Below are 20,007 nucleotides of genomic sequence, written 5' to 3'. Positions count from 1 at the left end.
TAATTGGAAATCTGATTCTCTGGATCAGTGCCCACCCAACCGGAGAGAAGAAACATATGCTGATGTATCAACAAAACAAAGAGGGCACTGAATATTCAAGGCAAAGCGTACATGCACTGAAAATGCTTCATAGAAATTATCGAGCAAATCAGTTTCAGTGGCAGATCTCATGCATTCACTGTGCATTCACAGGCCACAAAGAGGAGAAGGAAATGCTCCACATGTTTTCTGACTTTTTCTGACCCTGTTTTAGTATCTTCCCTCTAAGTAAGACCTATAATGGACAGACCGTATAAAAAAATTTCTGCCTTTATCTTATTGCTTCATTTTCCCACCTGCAATCCTGTACACCCGTTTCTTGATTAGTCCATTGCTGTCACTTCTCCAGGACTGTGGCTGCTCTGAAGGACATCTGTCTGTGGTTGGCATCTAGAGGCCCTGCCTCATAGACAGCTAATGGGAAGCTGTCCTGACACCTTCTGGAGGTGACACCCATCCAGCTCTGTTATTCACAACAGTATTTGTTCCTTTGGCCCGTAAGGAGCACAGTGGCAGTGGTGTACAGGAACTGATTTGGTGATGCTGTGGGTTTTGTTGAATATTTCAGATACTATTGCGAAGTGCCTTCAACTGAATATTTCAAAATGCTGAATTTTCTCATTTTTTTGATGTGAAAATTTAGCTTAGGCATTTCAACAATGACTTTAATGACCTGCAGTGTCCCTGTGATTTCTCATTCTGTATACCAAAAAATTTGCCTCTCCAACCAGAGGGAGTTTGAACATGTTCTATAGGTCTGAGTTTAAGCTGTTCTTGGTGCATGTGAGCAGAAATCTCCTCTTGCTGTTTCTGCTGCATGCTGTTCCTAGAACATATACATGATTTACTTTTAGCTGGTTGCCCCCAATAGTTATTTTAATGGTAACATTGCAGCTATATAATTTGCATAAGCTTTTCTGAGAGCAGCACCATAAAAGGTGAGACTAGCTGAAACAAATGATCTAGAAAAGTAGTGATTTGGGTATGTAGAGGAGACTTCCTGTAGCTATCTGGGGATGAAAGGAGCAGCAAAAGGGCAGGAGGGTGGCTTGAGATCAGGTTCAGAGCAGCTGTGATACATTGCAAAATCTGTGTTTAGAGCCTGAGCAGGACATGATGGCTCCTTTGAGCTCCTTTGGAGTTGGTGGTGCTTAAGAGAGAGGGGACAGAGCTGGATTGGGTCTTCAAGTATCTTCTGCTCCTGAAATTTGTCTGTGCAGTCTGGCATTTTATGGGCAGTGCTGTGTGCAGATAAATGAGCTGGTTGGGCTGGAAGGGTGAAGGCTTGCATTTGGGAGCTTTCTGGGCAGGAGAGCTGGGAGCAGGAGATGCTAACACCATCTCCACGAGGAACCCATTGCTTTTGGCCACCAAGAGCAAAATATCTGATGTGGAAAAGAAAGGGATGGCAACAAGGACTTGATAGAGAAACACAACTTGTACAGATCCCTGTGAAAATCCCCCTCACCCTACCATCCCTGACAGGATGTTCCTCCTACAAGCGTGAAGCCGGTGCCTAGAAACAAGCTGCAGGATCTTATTCCTGTGTAGTGGAGTGGTGGTGACAGAGAAAGGACTCTGAAGTTGCTAAGGGTCTCCTTGTTTGTTTGCTGATGGTCTAACAGCTCCCTCCTTGTTAACAAAAAGGCAGTGAATTATTTAGCAGCTGAAAATGCCAGATGGCAGTGGCTCTGCTGCTTACAGGAGGAGGGGAGAGAGAGACATGCACATGGTGAGGAACAGATTGAGAGCATTGCCATAGCAAAGAGCAGACCCTGGCTAGAGGTCCTGGTGGCCCAGGTGACGAGCAGGAGGCAGGCAAGCCAGGGCAAACAGCTGCTGCTTGCCAGAGTAGCTCCCTCACTTCTTATAGGTCTCTTGTAGAGGTCCCTTGTCAGGGGTCATTACCCTGATGGGACCACGCTGGCCCTTGAAGTACAGGACTGCCAGCCATGGCTGAGACACAGGCTGTGACTGAGGGCACTACAGGGAGGCTTTGCCAGCCCATCCATCCATCCATCCATCCATCCATCCATCCATCCATCCATCCATCCATCCATCCATCCTCCACCTATGGGGCGGATGTATCAACCCCAAGTCTACTGGGATGCCCTTTGGAGAAGTATCAGCATATCTCAAGTGACCTGGCAGTTCTTTTGAGTGTCACACTAATGTTCAGCTGTCCTCACTTGGGCAGTGATGTCTCCAGACATCATAGTCGGGACAGATGGATGTGTATCTTTGTATATGGATGGGGACCTTCAAGGAGAACTGAAGATGCAGCATGGGCAGGTCTGTAGCAGACACTGAAGCCTATGGCTCAGGTGACATTTCACCATGTGCACAGGAAAAGGGACTGCCACATGTCTGCATGTCCTGGGGAACTTGGTGCCTGTAGCTCAGCAGCTTCTGACACCCCTTCAAGACATCTATGCAGGTAGTCAGATGCCAGCCTAAAATTGTAAACCTCCCTCTTCCTCAGTTTTTTCTTTCCCTGGATGAGGAGGTTAAAGAGAGTCAGTCTCTCAGGCATGTAACATATGTCAACTCCTGCACCAGCACTCCTGTCCTGCCCACTCTGGTCAGCTGAGGGTTGAGGGTTCCTCATGGGCTCCTCATGAACTTTAGGACAGGACTAATCTCCTTCTCGTGAACTTTAGGGCATGATTCTTCAAGCAGCAAACTGCAAGGTCTAAGAGAGAGAGGCTGAGGCCACAGCCATGCATATAAAATCAGGTGCTACTGTAGTCCCCCATCTATCACACTGACGCAGCACAAGTAAATGTTTCCCAACAAGAGGAAATCTGTGTAGAGCTTTGGAATACCCCCTTTCTAAGCCAAGTAATTTTCTGTGCGCTGTCTCTGCTCCCCAAGGACTTCTCAGTTAGGTTTCCTTTAGTGTTGAAGATTTGGTCTTGTTTGGTCTTGGTGACAAAAACTGCCATAAACACTTTGTGTCTCCACATCCCTGGAGGTCCCATCTGTCTTTGTTTGCATTTTCCTCCACTGTTTAATCAAACCATGGGTCCTGTTTCTCTTCCTCCACCCTGTTCATGTGGGCTTTGAGCAGCCTCCAGCAGGGATTATCTGGTGCTGGGTGACTGCAGGGGCTGTAGCAGGGTCTCAGTTGTGGCTGGAATATTGATGAAAAGGAAAGAGAGGAATGAATGCTCAGTGGCTTGAATGCAAAGCTCCCAGGAGTACATGTTGTAAACCACTCTTGAGTTTTCACATAGCCTTTCCACTGGTCACAATATACTGACTTCAATATATTGTGCCCACCATGTCTGCAAGGCAAGGCACTTATATAGCTCCTTGTAAACTTCAGGCAGGCCTGAAAATGTTCTTGTCAGGTGCACAAGGTCCTGAGAATAGGGATGTAGAATAATTGTGGTTGGAGAGGCCGCCTTGGAGGTCATTGATAAAAGCTCTTGCTCAGGGCCCAGGCCAGGAAATATTTGGCTGCTCAAGGTCTCCAAAGACTGGATCATCTCACCACAGACAGCTGTTCTTCTCTGAAGGCCATGCAGCTCTTCAGGCATGAGAAGCAGCTGGCTAAAGGTGTTAAGGGTGACTCCAAAGCACAGAGGCAGGACAGGCACATGAGGACATGAGACTCTGTCCCCCTTGTCCCCACCCCATGTTTGTTAGTGTTTGCTGTGCTGGTTCCCTCTCCTGATCTTTGAATGGTGGGTGCAGCAGCTGTTTGGTACTCTCCTGTGGCATCCCCATGAGTAACAGACTGCCATGCTGGCTACTGCAGGGTGCTCCCTTTCAGGGGGTCCAGGCAGATTTGGAGAGGATCCTCTCCTACCTAAAGCATGGTGGTAGGAAAGGTTTTGGAAAAAAGCCACAGTGTTGGCCATTAATGGCCTTTAAGTGTCTCCTGCCAGTGAGGACTGTGACCTATGGTATCAGCTCCTGGGGAAGGTAGTGGGAAGCTAACTCTTTTGAGAAGCTAACTCTTCAGAAGAGATCAAGATATCTTGGGAGTAGCAATTCTGCTTGGATGGAAAGATGGAAGGGAAGTCCTCTAACTCCTGAGTCACACAGATCATGGTGCTGGAGCAGGACAGCAGGCTTAGGGATATTCCATAGGAAATAGATACCTGTCTGTGGGGAGAGAAACAAGTGCAGCCCCAGCAACCCAGTTGTCAATATTATCATTGCTGATGTTTTTTCAGAAATTCAAACAAATGCTTCAGCTTCTCATTCCTGCCTGCTGACAACACCAGGGTGGCCATGACTGAACCCAGCTTCCAGGACTGAGGAGCAGAGGTGGTGAGAGACCTGTCTCAGGTATGACAGAGACAACCAAATAGCATGGGGTTTAATGGGGTGGGGAAAGGGCAGGAAGTAGCTGTGAGATTTCTTCAGCAACACCCTCTGCCTTGCATCCAACAACCTGTCCCTGAGAGAGACTGGGACTGGGGAAGCTCTGAGACCACCAGCCAGTCCTCTCCCCTCTCTACCCTTAGTGAGCCCTTCAGACCTTGATGGAAGGGACCTGGAGAAGCCGTGGCTTCTTTTCAAACAAAGGCTTCTCCATCCTCACTCGTGCCTCTGTGTTGCAGGGTGGGACCTCACAGCGGTGTCGATGGAGAGCACGTCCTCCACGGAGCCAGCACCGGATGGTGCTGGCCTCACCTCGCTGGACGTGCTGCTCTTCCTGGAGGCGCCGGTGAACAGCACGGAGGAGCAGTGCTTCAGCGCCCGCTCCCGCAGCACCGTCCTGGAGGGGCTGCCCTTCGGAGGCGTGCCCACCGTGCTCGCCATCAACTTCATCCTCTGGCTGGTGAGGGGCCAGCAGGGGGGCATTTATAGGGGCTCTGCAGCCCCTGCAGGCACTGACAGCCACACACAAGTCAGCCTGTGCAGTGGTGCACCTGGCAAACCAGGGAACAGGGATGAGTGCACTGGTGCACCTGGAAAACCAGGGAACAGGGGTGAGTGCAGTGGTGCACTGGGCAAACCAGGGAATAGGGATGAGTGCACTGGTGCACCTGGCTGAGGGGAAACAGGGAGGAGTACACTGGTGACCTGGCTGAGGGGGGAACAGGGGTGAGTACAGGGGTCCAAGGGCTTTGCCCACATCATGGTGGGCAGCAAAGGACACTTGGGCAGCAGTGGTGAGGTCACAGAGCAGGAGCAGTTTGGGGTAAGAGTTTTGCTTGGGCTCATGAGTGGGAAAGCACAAAGGAGATATGAGGAGATCCCATGGGGTGAGAGCTTGCAGCAAAACACTTCTCTTTCTTCTTCCAGCTTCTCCTTCTGGTCTTCTCATGTCTTCGGAAAGCAGCTTGGGACTACGGGCGCCTGGCACTGCTGATGGACAATGACAGGTGAGTAGGATGCAGAGCTGCTGCAGGTGATGGCTCCATTCTCTTCAAGAGGGCTGGAAGAAAGGCCAGCACTGTGGCATGACACAGAGTTCAGCAGGTGTTCCTGTCCCTCCTTCCTACTGGGAATGGCCTGGTGCCCCCATTTCCCATGGAGACACAGCCACCATCTGCTACAGGGAGAGGGAAAGCCCAGGCCAGCTTTCATTCCCTCTAGCATTTGTTGACAGTGTTCTTGGTGCCATTGGGGGCACTGTTCTGGGAAGGACAAAGAGCTGTTTTTCAGTGGAGACTGTGCTGCTGCCTCTTCTCCTGCCACTCTCTTGGGATGAATGGGCCTGTCTGGTGGAGGGGGCAGAGGGAGACACACAGCATTAACACTGTTCCTCATGTCACCACAGCAACTTGCCTGGCCCATCCTCTGGGCTAGGTGCAGAATTCCACAAAAATAAGCAGTTTTCTGGTAAAAGTAGAGCCCAGACCATATTTCCAGGTGGGCTGTACTACATACAACAGCTTGCCTGCCAGAGCGCAGCTCACCTTGGGCAGCAAAGCATCTTTCCTTGCACAGGCTGGTGCACACAGGAGGGGTCTGTGCAAGTCTGGGCAGCCCACAAGAGTAAGATCTGTTGAAGTCCTTCTTCTGCCTTCTCCCCTCCAGTTCCTCTTGGCCTCTGAATATGGAGCTGAGTCTGATGATGAATATGTGATGTTTTCCCTTCACCAGTAAGATCAAAGGGCAATCAGGATTTAAAATGCAAGCTCTGATTAGATTCCTTTTTACTGTAAAACCAATTGAGACATCTGAAAACAGTGGAATAGAAAATATCTGGTTCAACAGTCCCTTGTAATGGAGCTGCAGCTCCATCTCCATGAGCCCATCATGGGTCAGGCCACAAAGAAGCTGGGGAGAATGTGTTGGTGGGGAGGCAGCAAGATGCAACCCCTTTGTCCCAAGCCCAGAGGTAATCACTGTACCAGCCCCAGTGTAGGATGTGGGGAGGGGGAGAGAGATTTCTTGGACTGCTGTGCTAGGAGGGACTTCTCCAAGGGTGCTTATCCTCTCATGTCTGCTGCTTCTCTTCTGCCTCACCCCTCTGCTCCTCCCCTCGCTGCAAAGCCTGACGTCGCTTTTCTATGGAGAGCAGAGCGAGAAGGAGAAGTCCCCATCAGAGAGCAGCCCTCTGGATGCCGACAACAAGGATGTGGTGAGTGCCAGTGGCTGTGGCTGTGGGAACCTGGGCTGGGCTTGTCCCAGCCCACCCTGTCCTGTTCTTCATCAGAAACCCTGGTCAGAAATTAAGTGTGAGAAATTAAATCTCCTGCCCAACACTCTTCAGCAGTGGGGAGTTCCTGGAAGCTGGAGGGTTTTTTGTCCTGGGTTCTTTGAGGCATCTGTTTTGAATGGCAGTTTGGAGGGGATGCCCCTGTTGGCCAGCATCTCCCAGCTGCATGGCTCTCCTTGCAGCTGTGTGGATCCAGTATGATGCATGGCCAGAGCCCAGCTGCATGGCTGCAAGAATCTTTCCCACCCCTCAGGATCAAGTCCCCCACACCATATTTCCTCCTCTGCCAGCATGGTGGGCTTTAAAGTAAAATCTCCTTCTCTCTAGCATATCAGGCTTTCCTGGAAACAAACAAAGACTGACATTTCTTGCTGTCTCTTTCTTTTTTGGCAGCAAAACTCGAAAATCAGTCCTGGTACGACTGTGATAAAATGTCATGACTTATTAAAAAATATAGGTAGCAAAGAAGCAAAAGACACAAAATCCTTGCAAGGTGGCAGGAGGCCTCTTTAAAGGCTCTGTACCAGGTGCTCTGGGCAAATGTGTATTGCTCATCAAAAAATAAGTGAGAAAGACTACAGGGAAAGCCAGCACACTAAAGAGCAGATTAAAGGAGATTATTAGAAGCAAGAAGACATCCTTTGAAAAATCAAACTGTTCACAAATGAGGAAAATCTCAACTCTGCCAGGTTAGATGTAGGATACACTAAGAGGGGAGAAGAGCAGTTTTGAGGAGAAATTTGTAGAGAGCATAAAAGTCCAGAATCACAAAATCACAGAATGGGCAGAGTTGAAAGGAACCAACAGGGTCATCTGGTCCAACCTCCTTGTTCAAGCAGAGTCATCCTAGAGCACATGGCACAGGATTGTATCTTCAGTATCTCCAGTGAAGGAGACTCCACAACCTCTCTGGGCAATCTGTTACAGTGCATGGTGCTTTCTTCCAGTCCTCAGGCACCTTTCCTGATCACCATGGCCTTTCAAAGATGATCATGAGCTGCCTTGCTGTGGTGTCCACCAGCTCTCTCAGAATGCACCCTGGCAGAGCCCACAGACTTGTGGATGTCAGGTGTGCTTAGGTGTTTTCTAACCCAGTCCTCCTTCACCAGGGGAATGTCTGAAAACCCATGTGTGTACACAGTGACAGGGAATAAGCTAGTTAGGGCACAAGAACTTAGGTTCTCATGTAGCACTCTGCAGCAGTGCCACCTCAGCACTTGCTAGTGGCAAAAAACATGCATTGAATGTTAGGGACTGTCATGGAAGGGGAAGAGGAGGGAGCTCTGGAAGCAGGAGGCTGTTGCAGTGATGCTCCTTTTAATGTTCAGAGGAAGCTGAAGTCCAGCAAGTCACCCCTGAAACACTGGGTTAATGCTTGACTTCAGCTTCTTCTGCAAATCCTCCTGCAGCCAACAGTATGCAGCTGACATCCATCAGGATGGTTGATGTTTGTAGAGAGACTTCCCTGTCCCTTTATACCCCTGCCCCAGCAGACTCCTTGTTCCCACTCACAGAAATTATCACTACTTTCAGGAAGGTCACATGTTCTATCAGGGCTGGAAGAGAGGTTGTGCTCAGCTTCCCATCAGCTCTTTGGAGTGTGTTTTCCTTGCTTCTCCTGAGGCAGCTGCCTTTGCCATTGGGTTGAGCACTGCTGAGCTGTCTTGGGCACTGCCTCCATTTGCTCAAGGCCACAGGCACTGCACCGCCTCTGCGTGTTTCCCCAGCATATGTTGTGACTTGGTCCCTCACTAGGGAGGTGGGGGTGGTTGTCCTTGTCTCATCCTGACTCTTTTACCTTCTAGGGATTCTGTTCCTGGCTACTTTCTATCTACCAGATGAAGTAAGTGTGTGTGCTTGGCATTATGGTCTTGCCCCACCACTGCCCACCCATGGGGAACTAGTGCCCACAGGTGGTGGCCCATCACCAGGAGCTGCTGGGAGCAGTGGCAAAGGAGAGCCCTCTTAAAACATCCTCTCTGAAGAGAGAGCAGAGCTCACCTCTGCATTTCCTCCTGGCCCCTAGATCCTATCCCAAAGAAAAGGGCTTCAACCTCTCCTGTACACCAATCCTGTAATGAGATGCAGTTGGAGGGCTGCTTGGGTCCCTCATTCCCTCTGTGCTCAAATCCTTTGTGCCACTGTCAGGGTGTCATGAGTTGGTGTGGGTTGTGGGAAACTGGAGCAAGCCAGTGTCCCCATGACAGGAGGTGGTGGGGAGGAACCACCAGCACTGACCCCCACCTGCCTCTCTCCAGGGATGAGGAGATTCAGAGCAAGTGTGGGATCGATGCCACCACCTACCTCTCCTTCCAGCGGCACCTCCTGGTCCTGCTGATGCTGGTTTGCGTGCTCTCCGTGGCTGTCATCCTGCCTGTCAACTTCTCTGGGGACCTCCTGGGTAGGTGCTTCCCTAGTCACAGGATGACTCAGGAGTGCCATGCAAGCTTCCAAGCCTTTGGACAAACATTGTGCCTCTGGGAAAGAAGGAAAAAAAAAAACCCTCTCTCAGAAGCCCCCATGTGAGCAGGAGCTCACCCTCAGCTGGGTGACAGAGGAGCATAAGAGGCTGGGAAATTCAGGGCACTGGGGACTTGGGGATCTGGGAGATGGAAAAGAAGGGACAAAAGACCACAGCCAATAACTGCAATATGGACATGCACACTGCACTGTGTTCTCTTAACCTTCTGCTTCTCCTCTTCCTCTGCAGGACACAATCCTACCCACTTTGGCCGGACAACTATCGCCAACATCCCAACTCAGTAGGTGCTCCCACAGGCAGGGGGGCTGTGTGTGCTGCTGGGAGCACCTAGGCACAGTACTCACCACAGCCCTGTGCTGGGGACAGGGACAGGTCCATGTGAGCCGCACACCACTCACACTGGCTCTCCTGTCTCTCTGTACTACATGAGCACAGTTAGGGCAGCCAAGCCAGTGGCACTGCTCTTGCACCCCACTGCTGGCAGAAGTGCTCTTGGGGATGTTGTGTAGCTGCATCTCTGTAGTATCTCAGTCAAGAGCCTGGGTGCTGCCCCTCAAGTTCCTGGGGTGAGTGTCTGACAGCTGGCACCAGGGGGTCCTGCTGGGTGGAAGGGGTGGCCATGAGTGAGATGCTGAGTGCCAGGCTGGTCCTTGTGCCACATGCTCACCACAGTGCTCACTGCTCCCCACTTCCTCTCTTGCAGAGACCGTCTTCTGTGGCTGCACAGCATCTTCGCCCTAATCTATTTTATCTTCACCGTCCTTTGTATGGCTCACCACTCTGTGCACCTGGAATACAGAGAGAATGAGAAGGTGAGAAACCACCTCTCCTCCAACCCTGCCTTGTTCAGTGCTGCTAATGGCTAACTTCTTGCTTTGCACAAATGCTGGTCCCAGTAGGTACAGAGGTTTTCAGGAACAATATGAAACTGGGCTGGCAGGAAAAGGTGTGGCTGTTTTTCACCAGCTTCTGGATAAAGTGACAGCCTGGAGGCAAATCTCTCTCTCTTGTCTTGTATCTTGAGACTGAAGTCCTGCTGTATTCATCTGTCTGGGATATGGCATTCTCTGGCTGTGCCCTCAGGGTTTGGGACTGGGCATTGAGGAGATCTGTGCTGACTTGCCTCTGGGGTGGCAGCTGGTGGCCCAGCTCGCTGCTGGATGGACAGGATGGCAGCATTCTGTCCTGCAGCTCCATCCTGCAGATCCATCCTGCAGATCCCGATGCCTCTTCTCTTCCCCAAGGTCGCTCGGACGCTGATGGTTACCCACATCCCCAAGGAGATCACAGACCCTTCACTTATCATCAAGCATTTCCAGTGAGTAGCCATGTGCCACAGCCTTGCTGGGTGAGTGGCAGGCAGGTGGCAGGGAGTGTCCCTGTCCCCTGGCTGCTGGTGCCACCATGTCCCTGTGCTTGCAGCGAGGCTTATCCTAGCTGCACCGTCACCAATGTCCAGTTCTGCTTTGACGTGCGCAAGCTGATGAAGCTGGATGCAGAGAGGTGAGTGCATGCATGTCCATGTGGCCTCTCTGGGAGGGTGTGCTGCTCCTGCCCACCACACCAAGGCACCCAGTCTGGCTTTATGTTTGTCTGTCTGATGCTCCCCACATGACCTTTGCTATCGGCTTCCTGGCAGGCGCAAAGCAATGAAGGGGCGGCTTTATTTCACCACCAAGGCACAGAAGGAGGGGAAGATCATGATCAAAACTCATCCCTGCGCCCGCATCTTCTGCTGCCACTTCTGTGGCTTTGATGAGGTGGGAGGCTGCAGGCAGGGCTGCAGGCAGCACACCTGCACCACGGGCAAGGCAGAGCATGACAGCTTGCCTCTGCCCCAGCCCCGTGCGCAGCACAGCCCTGGCTGCTCCCACAGGTGGATGCTGAGCAGTATTACGGGGAGCTGGAGGAGAAGCTCACAGATGAGTTCAATGCAGAGCGCAACCGCATCACACTCAAGCGGCTTGATATGGCCTTCGTCACCTTCCAGGACGAGCGGATGACAGCTGTGTGAGTGCCCCTCATGCACAGGCCATGGGGATGTCCATCAGCCTGTTGGCCACCACTGCCGGGGGGCTGGGGCACCTTGCCAGCTTTTCCCACCAAAGCCAGGCAGTGGGTCGGTCTCTTCTTTGCCTCTGCCATCTGCAGCATTGCCTGCCCTGTTTAGGCTGTGGGAAGCGTCTCACGAGAAGTGAGCCCTGACCCCTGGCTCCCTCTTCCTGCAGGATTTTGAAGGACTACAGCCACATCCACTGCCGCAAGCACCCCCAGCAGTCCTCTGTCACCACCGTGGTCAAGTCACACCACTGGGGTGTTTGCTATGCCCCTTCACCCAGTGATATCATCTGGTGAACCCCCACGGCAGGAGGGAGGGAGGCAGGGGGAACAAGCAGATATGGGGAAGCCCATGTCCATACCTATAAGGAGCCCATGTACCTAGCTATAAGGAGACTATGCCCATAGCTGTAGGGAGCCCAAATAGCTGTAGGAAACCTGTGTCTGTATCTGTAGGACAATTTCCAAGGGTGATGGGGGCTGAAAATCCCTCCTATTGCCACAGGAGAAGTCAGCAGGAGCAATTGGGGTAATCCTCCCAAAGGTGGCAGGGCCCAGCCAGCTGAGATTAGATTGCCAGACTGTGATTTGTCTGGCCTGGTTCCAAAGCCTCCTGATGGTATGAGCCTCCACTGTGGCTATTCTCTGGTTTGGGGGGCTCTGCATATGACAGCAAGGCACCGTGGGGAGGGGAAGACGGTGAGCTCAGAACAGTGTCTGCCAGGATGGTTGGTGCAGATAGCAGGAGGCAGAGCTTCATGAAGCTATGATGGGAGGCCCAGGACACAGGGGCCTCATCCTCATCATGTTCAAGTTGTGTTTTCCTCTTACAGGGAGAATTTATCAGTCCACGGCACATCGTGGTGGGTGCGATTCATTCTGCTTAATATCTGCCTGTTCCTCCTTCTTTTCTTCCTCACAACGCCAGCCATCATTGTCAACACTATGGACATGTTCAATGTCACACACCCTGTGGAAAGCCTCAAGGTAGTCCCTTACCCATGCCAATTTTCCTGAAAGTCTGTAATTTCCAGGCTTATCTGTGACAGGTGGAGGGCACCAGCTCTACACTGTCCTAAGATGAGCCATCACCAGGATGGGTATTGATAGGAAACAAAGTCATTGATGAGATCATGTCTGTGCTTGCTATCCATCCCCTTCTCGTTGTGTTTCCAGTGGCAGAGCCCTGGGGCAGCACCTGAGCTTTGGTGCTGATGCCTCCATGGAGGCAGGCAGGTTGCTGTCTATTCAAAAAGAAAGGTTTGGAAAGAGCTCAGGAGATGTCAGGAGCTGCCAGCAGCACAGCCCCTTCTTGCTCATTGACCTGTGAGCTTTTGGATGGGCACTGGGGCTCAGAACATGGCTGTGGTGCCCTTGGTTGGTCTCAAGTTCTTATTTCCTGAAACAAATGCCCCTGCTCAGGGAGGGGATGCTCCAGCCCACCTGCCGCACAGACCATTGTGTGCAGTCTCCAGCCTGGCTGTGCTATGGTGGGTTGCTGAGGGGGTGTTTGGCCTCTCTCTTCCTGCAGAACCCCATCATCACCCAGTTTTTCCCCACGCTGCTGCTCTGGGCCTTCTCCGTCTTCCTGCCCTTCCTTGTCTACTACTCAGCATTCTTCGAGTCTCACTGGACAAGGTAATGGGGCTGGTCCCCACAGTCCCCAGGGCTGCCACAGATGGGAGGAACTGCAGTGGAAAGGGAACCCAGCCTGCAGGGAGGCAGGCAGTGAGCAGCAGACCCCCCCAGTGGAGCAGAGCCCCCTTTGTCCATGCACAAAGGAGCCATTTGCTTCCCAAAGTCCTCAACACTTTCAGACTACTGACAAAGTCAGTTGGTTTTAAGATGGATCTTAAAGATGGAAGAAGTTTGTAAGAGGGACGGTGTGATGGTGGACTGGCAGCAGCAGGGCCATCCCAGGCATGCTTCCAGTCCTCCAAGGCAGAGGTATGGGTTCAAGATGCTTAAAGTAGGGGAAAGTGCCCAGCTCCTACAAGGAGCTCTCTTTGTCTTGACCCTCCATCAACCCCAAACCCTGTGCCTCATCTGATAAGTCCTTGCAGGAGCTTTGTCACCACAACCTTTCCTTTTTCTGGGGGAAACAGGTCATGAATTCACGCTAGACATCTGCCTCTTATGGGGTGTCTATACCAGCAGGGATGGTAGGAGAGGGCAAAGATGAAGGAGATGAGAGGCTGCAGCAGATTCCTCATGGTGACACACCCTAGCCTGGGAGAGTCTTTGCAAGGCCCCAGTGGATGTACAGACCAAATGCACACAGCTTTGTGAAGCAGGGAGTAACTCCTTGGTGAAAAGCGAGACCCCACCTTCTGCTCTTTCCCAAAAAAGTGCAATGTTCTTTTCTTGTCTTCCCTCTCTGCAGGTCAAGTGAAAATCAGATCACCATGCACAAGTGCTTCTTCTTCCTGGTGTTCATGGTTATCATCCTGCCCTCGCTGGGTCTGAGCAGGTACAGACACCCTGCCATGCTGCTCCCCCTGCTCCTAAGCTGCCAGGATCACACCTAGGCCCTGCAATCCAGCCCCAAAGGGCTAAGATCCCATTGCCCACCGAAACACAGTGATCTCTGGGGAGGAAAACACTCCTTTAGCAGTGCTGAGCCACTCATACATGGTCACAGATGGAAACCTTCCCTGCAGAGGAGTGGAGCAGAGCAGCTTACCAGGCTGACACAGCTGACCCAAGGGGGCTGGTGGCAGTGATCAGCTGCTGTTTGGGTTCAGCAGACCCTAAAATGACCTGGTCAGGTCCTGCATAGCTCCAGCTACAGTAATGCTGGTGGCCATCCAGGAGGCAAGCACACACTCCACAGTGGTCTCGTGTGGCAGAAGGGGCTGCCCTGGCAGTGTAGGGTGCAGAGGGTTTTGCCCATTCAGGACAGGGAAAAAAGCACATTCCTGCTGGGTGTCTCTCACATTGCTCTGTAGCTTCCCCTCTGTCTGAGCTGCTCCTCTTGTATCCCCTCCAGCCTGGACCTGTTTTTCCGCTGGCTCTTCGACACCCACTTTCTGGATGAGGCTGAAGTCAAGTTCCAGTGAGTAGCAGGAAGCTCCCAAACTTCCCAGGCAAGCGGGAGCACCTGTTGTCCACCGCCAGCAGCTCTTGCAGCTCCTGCCTGAGCATTCTCTCACTGTGTCACCTCTCTGTCCCCGGGGCAGGTGCGTTTTCCTCCCAGACAATGGCGCCTTCTTCGTCAATTATGTAGTGACCTCCAGCCTGATTGGGACGGCCATGGAGCTGCTGCGCATCCCAGGCCTCCTCGTCTACACTGCTCGCCTCTGCTTCGCCAAGTCCGAGCCTGAGCGGCTCCATGTCAAGCGGGTATGTGGCTCTGGTCACCTGGGAGCCTTCGTGACCCCAGTGCAGCAGAGATGCACTCCCTGCAAACTCAGGCTGTCGTGGTTCTGTGGGGATGCTTATGGGGATTTCTTCAGGCCCCTTGGGGGCTAGTGGGGGTGAGGCAGTCCTGTGGGCCAGGCTGCAAGTGCAGGCTTTGCAGTGACGGAGGTGGCAATTACTCTGTTGGTTGTGCCCCAGAGTCAAGCTTACCAGTTCCAGTTTGGACTAGAGTATGCCTGGACCTGCTGTATCTTCTCTGTTGTCATGACCTACAGCATCACCTGCCCTATCATCGTCCCCTTTGGTGAGTATGATCCCATGCCCATGGTCCCAGCCATGCCAAGAACAGCCTGTCCCAGCCACCAGCAGCAGCACGGGAGTGCAGGCTTCCTGCATGGTACAGAGGGCACCCTTGGGCATCGTTCCCAGGGCCTGCCCTGCTCTCCCTGTAGCCTGGCTGTCCCCACTGCCCTCCATCCAAATGACTCCTCTCGTCCCACCAGGGTTGCTCTACATGCTGCTCAAGCACATGGTTGATCGGTACAACATTTACTATGTGTACATCCCCACCAAACTGAACCAGCGCCTCCACGTCGCCGCCATCAGCCAGGTCGTGGTGGCCCCCATCCTCTGCATGTTCTGGCTGCTCTTCTTCTCCGTCCTGCGCCTCGGTAGGGAGAGCCTGGGGCTGCGCCCTGCCACTGCTGAGGGTCCTGTCTGATGTTTGGGGGTGATGAGCCACTGGTGTCACCCTTGAGTTAGACGCAGCATGGAGGGTGATAAGGGTGGTGTGAAGACCTGGCAGATGAAGGAGGCGTCAGCTTGTATTTTGGGAAGGGGGTTGAGAGCTTGTAAAACCCAAAGCAGGCACCAGCCTGGGGCTCAGCTGGACGTGCAGCAGGTTCTTGGAGGCTTATGTGCTGCCCCAGTGTCTCTGTGCTCTAGGTCCCACCCGGCCTGTCACCCTCTTCACCTTTGTGGTCCTCCTTTCCTGCATCATCTTCTCCTTCTTTGGCCTCTGCCTGAAGAAGCTGCAGCCACGGAAACCCTCAAGCTACCAGGTGAGCGCAGCCAGCCACCTGCTCTGTTCCTTCACCCCCGTGCATCCCCTCCTGGCTTGCCCTGGGGAATCTGAGATAGCACCTGGCTGTCCCTACCAAAGCTGGGCCCTCCAAACCATGATTTCCTCATGGCCTCCTTCTCCTCAGATGTCTGACCAGTCTGAGGGCGCCTTCAATGACGTGGAGCGGAGCAGCGTTTCCTCCACCCCTAACTCCAATGTGAGTACCCCTTCCCAGCCCTGCTGTGGCCATCTGCTCTCGCTCCCCTGGTCCTGATGGCCCCCTGCCCCCCGGGGCAGCTCTTTGTGGCCACCGTCCTGCAGGAGCCTGAGCTGAGCCTGACGCCGGCAGCCTCTCCGGCACACCAGTCCTATGGCACCATGGGCAACCACCTGGAGCCAGCAGAGGATGGGGAGGATGGGGGGCTGCAGAGCTTCGAGACAGAGCTGGAGACCGTGGAGGGCGAGTACAGGAGCGGCCCCGTGATGGAGAGCCAGGCTCGCTACCAGTGAGCATCCCTGCCACAGCTGAGACTGCTGGGAGCGGAGGACGTGCCCTGGGGCAGGAGGAGCCTTCCCTGCACTGGTGGGGCCACCTTGCTGATGGAGCAGGGGATGACAAGACTGATGTGAGGGAGAGACCCCATTGCATGGGCAGTGGCAGGAGGGTCTGATGGTCCTTCCTGTTGCCTGCACTGGCTGAGCCCCCTAGTGCCCCCCTGTCCCCATCTGCCTCGTCCAGCACACATGGGGAAGAGGGGGTGCAGCAGAATAGGGCGAGGGTCTCTCTGAGAGGCCATGCTTTTGGGGGCAGGAGGGAGGCCCTGTCCCCTCTGAGAGGAGGAAGCAGCCCAGACAGCCCAAATGAATGTGCCTGCCACCACGCTGTCCTCTGGGTCCTCAGTGGCAGGGGACAGCCACCCGTAACCCTTGCATCTCACCCCAGCCATCCACTGCTCAGGCAGCTGTCCTGCTGCCTCCCCTGCTGCTGGCCTGCAGGCTGCTGCCTGCCCCTCTTTGCCCATTTCAGCAGGGACTGCTGACATGCCTGTGCTTTGGTGGAGGAGGTGAGTGTCCCTACATCTGCCACCAGAGCCCCTACATGAGCACCAACAGCCCTGCACCAAGGTAGGCATCAAATGCAAGCCCAGCTCTTCCTCAGCCTCCCACCCCATCGCCCCGATCTTGTTGCACAATGCCTGTGCCCTTGGGCTCTTGAGGAGAAGTGGAAGGTCAAGAGACAAGTGTGTTTAATGGCTTTGAGGGCAGCTCCTTTTCACTTCTCTTCCCTGGGAGCACCCATCGTGCTCATGCTCTCACTGGGGCTGCCCATGGGACCCAGAATAGCTCTGTCCTAATGCAACAGAACAGGGGGAACAGGACCTGGGCTTCCAGGTCCTCCTGGTCCACCACATCCTGCCTGCCTGTCCTAGTCCACAAGCTGCAGCTGTGGGATGCTCCCCTAGTAGCCACACTGCCTCTCAAGTGTGAGTCCTGCTGTGATTAGTGTAAATGTGCCATTACCTGCCCAGACAGCATCCCTGGAGTTTTCCAGCTCATCCAGAGTACCTGTGGTGGCCTCTGGGGATGAAGGTTTATCCTCATTCTCCTCAGCTCCTCTCCCACCAAAACCCACCTGGGCATGCTGGCTCCTCACTCAGCCCTGCTTTGGCCTCAGGGCTGATTTTCCTGCCCCTGATTCTCCTGCTAGCTTCAGAGCAGCCAGAGTTGCATTGTCCCAGGGCAGTGCAGGGAGGGAAGGGAGGAAGGCACAGCTCTGCCAGCACCAGGGCTGCTGGCAAGCCGAGTGCTGTTGTGTGAAGGCAGATGCTCCTTGGCACCGGTTAGCATTAGCAGTGCTGCTGGGAGGAGGGGTAGTGTGCCAGCTCTGGGCTGGGGGCAGGTTAAGAGGCAGCCCAGCAGTGAGAGCATTAAGGGGGCCCTTAGGACGTTCCTGTGGGGCTGGTGGATCTCAGCTCAGCCGGCTGGCAGTCCCATGGCCCCCGTCCCACCCGCGCTCCTGCACGCTGGGGCGGTGGCTGTGGCACCCTAGCCACAAAGGGGCTGCCTCGGGGGAGCCTTGAGCTCAGACACACCCTTCTAATCCCAAAAGGTTCCCTGGGGGGGTTGTGGCCTCCTGCCCAGGTGCCCCCGTGGCTGCCCACAGCTCAGCTGCTCCCCTCACTGCCTGCTCCAGAGGCAGCCCCAGGCAGGGCACGGGGATGCTGGTGGCCTCTCTGAGGGTGGAAGCAAGTGCCTGCTAGTGGCACTGTGTCCTCGGGAGCTCGGGCTGCTGGTCTGATTGCCCTTGGCTGCCCCTCTGCAGGAATGTGCCAGAGGTCTGTACCTTCTCGTGATTTATTGCTATGACCGTGCCTTGAATAAAATGACTTCACCCAGCTGCTGCCTGGCGTCGTCGCCCCCATGCGTCTTCCTGGCACTGGTTTAGGGGGAACCCTTGCCCCTAAACTGGAGCCTTTTCCCACCTGTGGGCTGCTTTTGACCCTGCCTGGGACATCCTGCACATGCTTCAGTGGCAAGGAGACTGCTTGGACACATCCCCACCTCCAGACTGCTCACTATGATCCCCATAAAAACAACCCCCAACATATGGGCAGAAGCAGCAAAGTTTCAGGAGTGGGAGGGCACCTCACTGTCCCAGATAGACTGGCACAGCCCTTGGCACCATCCCCCCATTGAGGGTGGGCTGGGACACTCGTGTGCCTTTCTTGCCCACCTTCTGTCAGCAATCACTCCATTGGCAGAGCTGGCTCAGAACACCACCAAAGGTGCCGATGCTGCTTGAGGGTAGCACAAGGGTGGCCTGGAGCCCCTCTGGGACCACAGCAAGGGTCAGGGAGGAACCCATCCCACCTGAGGATGGAGCGGTGTATCCAAAGTTGAACTACCCACCAGCAAGTCCCAGGGAAGGGGGTGAACACCATTTTGGAAGTCCTTCTCTAGATTTTGAGAGAACAGTGTTCTTTTCTGCCCTCCTCCCTCCCAAAATACACACTATTTTTTACCTCAATTCCTACTTGAGTGATTTGCCTCTGGTTTCAGCAGGTTCCTCCTGCTGGCTCCTCCTCAGCTTCCCTGGAGTGAGCCCTGCCACTCTGGTTAATGGCACGGCAGGGGGCATGGGGAGGGCTTCCCTTTGGGTGAACACCTGGGAAATGTAAAACCCATCGCATGCCCCTACAGAGACCCCCCACGGTTGGTAAGGAGAGGTAAACAGAGTTAACACCGGGCAGTGCTGTGCTGGGGAGCTGGGCAGGGGCTCTGGCTGGGAGCTGGGAGGGCCCCTGGCTGCAGCTTCCCCAGGCCTCACACCGGGAAGCTCCCCAGGGCCTGCTGAGGGTGTCAGCCCTGTCACACTGCACTCTGCCTCGAACCCCGCTCACACCCCGCTCCCTGAGGGCAGCCTGCACTCAGAATCCCTCACAGCCAGGCCCAGCAATGGCATGGAGTCTCCCACTGTGCCAGCTGCTGGCAGGCAGTGACAGGACCGTCCCCACTGGGCAGCAGCCACAGCAAAGGGGAGTCTGTGGGAGCTTAGCAAAACTCCCTGCTGGCACAGGCAGCCAAAGATGGGAGTGCTGCTGGAGCCTGCCAGGCTGGCCCTACCCTGCAGTGCCAGGTTTGGGCTCCCACCACCAGTCCTGAGACCAAGAGTGGGAAAATTATCTTTATCAATGACCCAAAGGGGGTATTTCTTTAAATTCAGATCTCTGCTGCTCTCCATGCCCTTCACAGCCCATCACACATTGCCTTTTGGAACAATCCCATCCTAAATGGGCAGCGTGGCTCTCTCAGGATGTTTTTCCTTCTCTCCTGTGCTAGGGCTGGGATTTCCAGCCTTTGGAAGATGCTATTACAGACCCTGGCCTGGCTTCCCCACTCTAGGCACCATTCTTCCAGCATCTTTCCCAACTCTCGCAGGGCTGGAAACCCTTCATGTCAAAGCTAGAACATACTAGAAGACAGAACCTCCTGCATCCTCACCAGCTGCTCCCTGGGCAGGGCTGCTGGAATGACTCTGCAATCCAGTTATGGCAGGGTGGATGATGCTCCATGGAACCAGACAGGACTTCATTATGAAGTCCATGCTCTGCTGCTGATGATGACCAGCACTGGGTGACCAATGGCAGGTGACCAGCAACAGGTGAGCCCATGCTATGACAAAACAAAAAAAGCAGTATCTGAACAACGGAAAAGGGAATTTTAGGCTGATTGCTTAAAATTCTGATTCCCTTAGAGATTATCAGACTTGAAGGGTCTGAGCAATCAGTAGCAGGGTGTCTCTGTTAGCACCTCCACTGCTCACCCGCTGAATTACCAGGCACAAAAGCTCCCAACATGCTTTTGCTCATGGATGCCTTC

At 53.8% G+C, this 20,007-nt stretch overlaps 1 protein-coding gene across 3 annotated transcripts in view; it reads left to right on the top strand.

Moving 5' to 3' along the window:
- Window positions 1-18,023, top strand: part of TMEM63C (transmembrane protein 63C) — a 32,161-nt gene extending 14,138 nt beyond the window's left edge. For all 3 annotated transcript variants that reach the window (XM_063160220.1, XM_063160219.1, XM_063160221.1), the window contains exons 2-24: window positions 4,224-4,338; window positions 4,614-4,834; window positions 5,302-5,381; window positions 6,499-6,586; window positions 8,470-8,507; window positions 8,923-9,065; window positions 9,375-9,426; window positions 9,850-9,958; window positions 10,391-10,464; window positions 10,569-10,649; window positions 10,786-10,906; window positions 11,023-11,156; window positions 11,375-11,497; window positions 12,038-12,191; window positions 12,736-12,842; window positions 13,588-13,674; window positions 14,194-14,259; window positions 14,384-14,546; window positions 14,763-14,868; window positions 15,068-15,235; window positions 15,510-15,625; window positions 15,773-15,844; window positions 15,925-18,023. In XM_063160220.1, the coding sequence (XP_063016290.1) occupies window positions 4,637-4,834; window positions 5,302-5,381; window positions 6,499-6,586; window positions 8,470-8,507; window positions 8,923-9,065; window positions 9,375-9,426; window positions 9,850-9,958; window positions 10,391-10,464; window positions 10,569-10,649; window positions 10,786-10,906; window positions 11,023-11,156; window positions 11,375-11,497; window positions 12,038-12,191; window positions 12,736-12,842; window positions 13,588-13,674; window positions 14,194-14,259; window positions 14,384-14,546; window positions 14,763-14,868; window positions 15,068-15,235; window positions 15,510-15,625; window positions 15,773-15,844; window positions 15,925-16,137 (2,493 nt within the window). In that variant the 5' untranslated portion in view covers window positions 4,224-4,338; window positions 4,614-4,636 and the 3' untranslated portion in view covers window positions 16,138-18,023. The remainder of the gene's footprint in view (window positions 1-4,223; window positions 4,339-4,613; window positions 4,835-5,301; window positions 5,382-6,498; window positions 6,587-8,469; window positions 8,508-8,922; window positions 9,066-9,374; window positions 9,427-9,849; window positions 9,959-10,390; window positions 10,465-10,568; window positions 10,650-10,785; window positions 10,907-11,022; window positions 11,157-11,374; window positions 11,498-12,037; window positions 12,192-12,735; window positions 12,843-13,587; window positions 13,675-14,193; window positions 14,260-14,383; window positions 14,547-14,762; window positions 14,869-15,067; window positions 15,236-15,509; window positions 15,626-15,772; window positions 15,845-15,924) is intronic.
- Window positions 18,024-20,007: the final 1,984 nt, after the last annotated feature.

This window comes from Melospiza melodia, chromosome 6 (assembly GCF_035770615.1).
Source record: "Melospiza melodia melodia isolate bMelMel2 chromosome 6, bMelMel2.pri, whole genome shotgun sequence".
Taxonomy (NCBI): Eukaryota; Metazoa; Chordata; class Aves; order Passeriformes; family Passerellidae; genus Melospiza; species Melospiza melodia.
Note: the sequence above shows the minus strand (reverse complement) of the source record. Positions and strands in the feature narration are given on the sequence as shown.